The 8287-nt window shown below is 33.3% G+C and overlaps 1 protein-coding gene across 1 annotated transcript; it reads right to left on the bottom strand.

Annotated features, from left to right (window-relative positions):
• Positions 3042–5313, bottom strand: LOC109713164. The gene is made up of 2 exons (XM_020237150.1): positions 4229–5313; positions 3042–3487 (listed from the first exon to the last, which is right to left on the bottom strand). Exons 1-2 carry the CDS (start codon positions 4501–4503, stop codon positions 3448–3450), a joined length of 315 nt encoding a protein of 104 aa, XP_020092739.1. The 5' UTR covers positions 4504–5313; the 3' UTR covers positions 3042–3447.

Genomic DNA, 8287 nt, shown 5'->3' with positions numbered 1-8287 from the left:
AGGATTTATTTTGGTGGATCCTAATTTAAATTGGAATCCTAGATAGACTAGGATTCGTTTTCCATATATGACTCTATATTCAATTTAATTAGAGTAGGATTGAGCCAAATCCCTCTCTTATATATATATACATGCATGGCTTGGTGTCGAGCAAGGCCAAAATTAATTAGAGAAACTAATTATAAAGGTGGCCGGTTATTGAGGGCATGTACGGCTATGGGTATAGAGGCAAATTAATTAGCATCCGGTTGCATAGCTAATTAATTAAAGAGCTCTGCCCGGTAGCAAGAGAAGGGAGTTTGCTCGCATGCGACGGATTGACGTTGGCGGCGGAGCGGCGGTTCTCAACNGATAGGAAACACGCTTCGATTATTTTATTTAAAAATAAATTTAATTGGAAATATGAATCAACTAGAATTCAAATTGGGATCTTGGATACCAATCAGCAGACACTTTGCCACTTGCTCTAGGGACGGTCGGTATTTTGAGATCCTGAGTTGGTACAGCTTTCGCTGTTCTTGCATGTATATAACTGTTTTTTGTGTTGTGAATATAGTAAGCATTTCTGTGTGTTTTGGATTATTGATTTTTTTTTTCTTTCCTTTTTTTTTTAAATTTTTTGGATGGGCTGAGTTGTTTACAACTAACCACAAACTCATAACTTGGGTTGCGGTGCGAATTACTATTGAGTATTTAATTAATAAATTACACATATCTAGAGTAGGACTTAGGATGTCAATGGGTATGGATATTCGAAATTTTATCCGAATCTGAACCCGAATGAAACGGATATATCTGATGCTAAATGAATATGGATTTGGATATAGATATCAAAAATAGAAATCTGACGGACATGTATTCGAATATGGATTTTGACTGTATCCGACCCGAACCCGATCCGAACCCAAATTTATTTTGTATTATATATAATATATATATAAAAATTTGATATTATATTTGAATTTGTATTTTAAAAAAATTTAATATAATATATTTTGAAATATTGAAAAAAGAAATAATTGTTTCGGGTTCAAATTTTCGGGTTTGGGTTCGGGTTTCGGATTTTTGGTCGGGTTCGGATTTGGATATGGATTTTTAATATCCGTNTTGCGGTGCGAATTACTATTGAGTATTTAATTAATAAATTACACATATCTAGAGTAGGACTTAGGATGTCAATGGGTATGGATATTCGAAATTTTATCTGAATCTGAATCTGAATGAAACGGATATATCTGATGCTAAATGAATATGAATTTGAATATGGATATAAAATATAGAAACCTGACAGACATGGATTCGAATATAAATTTTGACTGTATCCAACCCGAACCCGATCCGAACCCAAATTTATTTTGTATTATATATAATATATATATAATTAAAAATTTGATATTACATTTGAATTTGTATTTTAAAAATTTAGATTTAATATAATATATTTTGAAATATTGAAAAAAGAAATAATTGTTTCGGGTTCAAATTTTCGGGTTTGGGNATTTAATATAATATATTTTGAAATATTGAAAAAAGAAATAATTGTTTCGGGTTCAAATTTTCGGGTTTGGGTTCGGGTTTCGGATTTTTGGTCGGGTTCGGATTTGGATATGGATTTTTAATATCCGTTGGATTTGGTTCGGGTTCAGGTCTCGGGTTTGGAGTCGGGTTCGGATTCGGGTTTTGAAAATCCATCCCGAATCTGACCCGTTGACATCTCTAGTAGGACTTGTGTGTTATTAGGAGCATGGAGGTCTCCATGCTTCTAGCTAGGTCGTTTTTGATGATGGAGCTTTCGAATTGATGATCGGCTCTATTAAACTTGAAATTTTTTGATATCATTTATCTAGCGATTGAAAGGATTCAAAATTAATAATTTTTAACGGTTTATGTATATCGTTTACAAGTTTAACGGTATAGAAGTATTCAAATCAAATAAAATTTTGACAAAATTTTTTTTATACCATTTACTACGAGGTCAATATCTCTGTTCGAAAATTTTAGTGTTATATCACCACTTTTTGTGAAATTTTTATTTTCAGCCGTTGAGTTTAAACTCTTTTGATCACTAGGTAAATGATATCGAAAGATTGCAATATTTATTTTCTACATACTTCAAATACGCTAGATTAAGTCTAACGGAGCCGATCGTAAATTCGGAAGCTCCATCATCGAAAATGATTTAGGAGTACAGAGACTTTCGTGCTCCTAATAGCATACAAGACCTACCAAATGGGCCAAGTTAGATCAAGTTAATGTAGATCATGTTCTCCAAATAGACCATATCTAGCCCTTACCAAGGGGTTTGATCTAGGAGACATGGATTTAGTTTCTCATTTCAGACTCTCACTGCTGTGACAGAGCTGGTCTTTTGTTTGCTCCTCGTTCCAATCAAAATTGTGCAAGAAAAGAAGCAAAAGAGAGAGAAACAAACAATAAAGGAAAAGCATCATGCAAGTTATGCTACTTTGGCTCTTCTTTTTAATTTGACTAGTCTAAAGATCTATTCAAACTTGGCATATATAAAACATGTATGTGGGGTCATGTAATCTAGTATAAACAAATTATGAGCAAGAGAGAGAGAATAAAGTTTAAAACAAAGTAAAGCTTCTTTAGTTGGAGGGACTAATTGCTTTACTTTCGAGGGAACAAATCACAAACCTTGACAAGGATGGCTTATTACTGAAAACAAAAAAAGGAAAAAGGAAAAAGCAAAAAAAAAACATTTGGTACATATGCCTTGGTGTTTGAAGCTGGGCCACTAACTAACTACATCATTTCTTGATCTTTATTTTTTATTTACCGAAATAATTAAGTTGATAACGAATAATTTAATAATAATCTTAACATTCTCACTCGCGTGTTTGATAAAAATAATATGAACTATGCCATATATACAGATAGAAAAGGTAACGAAAAAGTTTATTAAATTTCATACAAGACTTTTTGGAATTGACTGCATTAATTTTAGACTGGTTCTAATATCATGTTATGTAAAAGATCGACGTAATTGAAAAACACTCAGAAATAAATCTCTTTTGATTATCACACATGAAAAACATGATCATTCACCTACAGCTTCATCCACTTCTCTTTCATCTTTCTATCTTTATATAAATCTATAAAACAATAAAACAAAATAAAGGAGAAAACTAATAAAGCTACTGGAAAAGCACCTGCCATCTTTGGTCAAAGAATCTTGAAGGTTCATTTTGTGTGAGTGAAGCTGGTAACTCTTTATATTACAAACCCCAACATCATCAATATCTCTTAAAGTAGATCACTTTAAGAAAGCAATGAGATATTATGGCTAATATATATCTTTGGAATGTTTAAATTAAGATAGCCCCACTCATAGTTGCACTCACCATGAGACCCTTAAGGCCTAGTATATAATTCACCTCTAAACACTTAGGGTCGAAACTCCCACGCCTCGGAGCACCGTCGCTGCTACGCTCTTCCCGGTGGTCGCCCCGACTTCCCCTCTCCCCTGTGAACATTGCACATGATAATGGTGGTTAGCTATTGATGCATGGGGTAAGTTACATGCAACACACACAATGGTTCTTATCAACTATTAGATATTGGATTAAGTGATTTAATAATCAGCTCAGTGGGACCCAATTATTTTTTTATACATGATGATTGGAATGTTTACATGCATTAACTTTTCATTTTCTGGGGGCATTTTGATTTTAAGTAGTTATAATGAAGGGTACCTAGAAGTGGGTTACAGAATCTGATCTACTTTTATTAGAAAGAATATATCCATCTACTTTTGTTGAGAGGATAAGTATGAATATTAGGGAATGTAGTGTGATGAGTATAATGAATTAATTAATTACGTGTGACATTTTTAATTACTTCTCTTTTCTTTCAATTTTGAACAGGCCAACAACAAATTGAGTAGAGTAGCTAGCCTCCAATATATATATATATATATATATATATATATATTATATATATATATATATTTTTACAACTACACATTCCCACATTTTTCCTTGGAGAACCAAGTAATGCATGACATAACACATGCAAGATGAACCAGAAAACATGAAAAAGTTTAGTTCATGGGATGAGAAATGCACTGAAGTATGATTTTCCTTTTTCGTTTTTGAGACTAATTAAGTACGTAACTGTACCTGTCAACATACAGATGCGCTAAATTAAACTAGTAATTTCATTGCAAAGAAATTAATATCAAATGCAAGCAACATATAAAGTGTACCTGTTGTGAATGGGATCAGCCCCATTGGGCACTCTTCTCTTACTACTTCTAAATGGGTCCATGTTCATCATGTGCCTATTGATGGGCCTGCTGGTTCTTGATGAAGAGGAGCTCTCCAAATTCTCAAAACTCACCACAGCTGCAGCAGAAGCAGAAGCAGCTGCTGCAGCAGCAAGTGGTTGTGTGGCTTTTGCACCATGAGACCTACTTTCCACATATATTGCAAAAGACACCAAAAGCCCCACACACAACAAGGCCCTCAGGGACCTACTCATACTCTTCTCTACACCTTCTACTTCTACTTCTCTCTATCCAAACTTGCTTCTTGAGCCATCACTTGTTTAAGAAGAAGAACATGGCCATATGCAAAGAAGTGTTACTATAACTAGTTAAAGAAGCAAAGGGAGAATGAGAGGAATCAAAGGAGAGAAAGGAAAGGGGGGGATAGGAAAGCATGGTAATGTGGGGGAGGGGTTAGTTTTTTTTTTATATTTTTATATGCTGGAAGTGTTGGGTTTTTTTTAATTTATTTTCATATGTTTATTTTTGTTCTTTCTTTTTCATCTCTTTTCTTTTTCCTTTTCTTTGTCCTTGGAGATGGAAGTGATTCTTGTTACACTTTTGTGGGACCATGAATGTGAAAATGTTGATTTGGAGGGTCCACTGGGCCCATTGGCCTCTTGGATTTTACATGGGTTGGGTTTTTCATGCAAGAAAAAGAAAAAGAAAAAAATAATAAAAAAATAGAACCTATATAATAATGAGGCATCACTGTCTCCTTGCTTAACTAAACCTAGAAAAGAAGCCTTGTATTCTGTGACTGGAATATTTGTATACTGCTTTACATAATCTGAGATTCTTAAGGGAGCTTCTTTCACAGCTCTCAAGAGATTTTTGCATAAAACTCCTTTGCTTTATTTCTTTTTAGACAGGACTACCTGATCTTTACAACATGCATGTACTAATGGTCTGCTAAGATGTTGTAGAACAGATTCTCCACAACTTTGGTTGTTGGATGTTTGAATAGTATTACTTTGTACCAACACTCACTTCGACTACAGTGACCAGTGGTTGGATCCTGCTTTAAGGGGAGTGTGTGCATGCGTATAGCCTACAGGCTGTTAGCTATTTATTATTGGCTAAAATATGTCTGTTTTCTATCCCAAGTTAATAAGTTTAAAAGACTTTTAACTTGAGCTGGATGAACCGAGTTAAGTTGAGAGGATTGCGGTCCACAACGACATAATAAGAGAACCAACAATTAAGGATTAAGGTGCCATGACATGAGGGCATGCCACTGTTTGCCGACACGGTACGGTACAGGCAAGCTTCCGAGCCAACATGTGGCATACTTACGTGCTAATGGATACACATATCCTCCTAATGACAAGCTTTGATACAATTTTATTTTAGCTTTCTTAGTCCCAATAAGTTCTTATTATATTATTTTAAAAAATTTAGTCAAATAATTATGAATGTTGGCTATGTATAGCTTACTATACTCACTAGTTAATATACTGATAAACTTTTTTATATGTAAAGTACAACTACATCTTATAAAAAATAGAAATTAAAATATAATAATAAAATTTACAAGTATAATAATTATATAGATTTATATCTTTAAAGAGAAAAGACTAATTAATCCCATATCGATCGTTGCGATAGATCACAAATATTTATTAGATCTGTCCATAAAAATTTAGCAATAAATTAGATGACAAATAAATTAAATAAATTAAAATAATAATTAATTTTATTTTATTTTTAATTTTATTAGTATTTTTAATTTTCTAACTTCAAAAATAAATTTTAATAGGCTATTGGCCAAAGTCTCTCTTTACAACTTTAACTGATGCTGGTCCTCCGATGGGTAGTGAATATTATGCTGGTGAATTGGAAAGAAAAGCAGCATACTTTAAAAATCTTGAAAGAGTTGATTTTGAAGGTATGTAAATCTAATGACTTAATTGATGGTGCACAATATAGATTTATTGACAAGAAAGCATGCTACACAATTAGTAAATTTGTTAATTCAAGTATGGACGATATGATGGACATTTGTTTTATTTTGGTGGACCCGATGGATGTGATGACCGGTAACAACCGTTTATCTATCGATTAAACAAATAATAAAATTATGAAAAGAGTGCAGGGCTCTGTTTCCCATTCTACTATTATATATAGAAAAAATAATTAAGATAGTGTTTATTTTGAAGTCCATATTTTTCTACTAGGCCGAGAAAGGGTCGAAATGGTAATATTGTTTTTGAGATTCTTTTTTTCTTTTGAGAAATTTGTTTGAGTATTCTTAAAACACCTATACCAATTTGCATAATCCATTGATTCTCTAGTGCTAAATAAAGAATATGCTTATGACATAAAAGGCGGGCAACATAATCATAATGACTGGACTGACAGCCAGTTGGTGAGTCATCTGGAAGGTAAGGAATGCCGTTATTTTTAGGATGGCTAATGCTGACCGCTTGCTAGCTGTCAACTCCAGACGATAGAAGCTTCAGCGGGAGGAAAACAGCGTATTTAAACGAGCGTATCTTGACCTCGGAATTTAAAGGAATTTAAATATTTTTTTTTTCTTTTTCTTCTTCTTCTTTTTTTTTTATATTTTGGTATCGTTCGGAGGTCCCTCTATCTTACTCTTGTAGTTTAATTCATTCCTTAATAAATGAAGCAAGTAATATGCTACCTTTCTCTTAAAAGAAAAACATAACCATTTTGCTATCCACATATGTTTTAAGATCTGTTAAATTGGGAAGTAAAATTTTTTTTTTTTAACCCTTTCTAATTACATTATTACTCACCGGGGGGTCCAGCAATGTGCTTAGACATTCAACAACAATGATCCATTAAGCTTTTCCATTTAAAGTGACAAAAAAAATAAGAAATATCTCAAACTGGGGCAAAAAGTCCTTAAAGAAAACAAACTAACAATTTGTTTTACCCTGCAAAAGGAAATTTGAACTCACTCAATTTTTAGAAGAATCAAAAGAAACTGTAGTATTTTACTTTTTAAAATCTTATCCATTGGACCTGTACCTTACAGAACCACAGAAAAAACCTGAATGATTTAGGACTATTTAAGCTTTAGCACCATTCAACAAACAAAAGAAAGATATAATGTTTATCGAACAAGAAAAACAATGTCAAACGTACTGTTTTTCACAAAACATGAGCGAGAATTATTACTTCATTTTTCTGAGTACTAGTAAGAAGGAAAGTAAACAAAATTACCAATGTAGACAACTTAATGTTGCATCATATCCTCATGATCGATACATCGCCAACCAATCGACCGATAATGTATGCTTAAGCCGTATGGCCATACCCGGAAAAGTATGATCTCTAGTGTTGCATTGTGCAATTTGCAGGTAATAGAATATTTAGCTGTTCAATAAACCAAAAGTTAAAAAATATGAAGGATACGGACATGCGTTATTCAGCAACTCTGGCAATCTAGTGAATGATTCAATACAATCCTTTTGTAACAATAATACAAACAGTCCGGAAAAGGTTGGAAGGGAAGACTTGGTGGTCAAAGTAGGAGGAACGGTCTAGCTGAATTGGCTGCATACTGGTGGACCATTTGGAAGGCCAGAAATAACCTTGTCTTCCGTGACATACATTTAGACCCTTTATTAGTAGTGCAAAGACTCAAGCAGCTGATTGATTCTTGGAAGGACCTTCTGTGATTTTTTTTTTCTTTTTTTGGGCCTAGTTTCTTCTGACGTGGTTTTTTTTTTTTCCTAGAGGCCCTGGTTGCCTCACCCCTGTAGCCTAATTCATACTTTCAATGAATAAAGCAGGTGGCATGCTACCTATTCTCAAAAATAAAAAAAAACAATAATACAAACAGCTATGTGTGCTATTAAGCCCTAAAGCACTAGATTCTCAATAGAAATTTCACATTGGAAGATCAGGTTGCTTGTTTTAAGATCATAGTTAGTTAATTCGCTGAATTATTCACGAATTATTCACGAATTATTGAAAATCCGAATAAAGCGGTCCATATACGATTTATTTCCAAAAAATTAGAATAAT

This window comes from Ananas comosus, linkage group 7 (assembly GCF_001540865.1).
Source record: "Ananas comosus cultivar F153 linkage group 7, ASM154086v1, whole genome shotgun sequence".
In the NCBI taxonomy this organism is placed as follows: Eukaryota; Viridiplantae; Streptophyta; class Magnoliopsida; order Poales; family Bromeliaceae; genus Ananas; species Ananas comosus.
The sequence above is the reverse complement of the archived record's forward strand: the minus strand, read 5'-3'. Positions and strand labels throughout refer to the sequence as shown.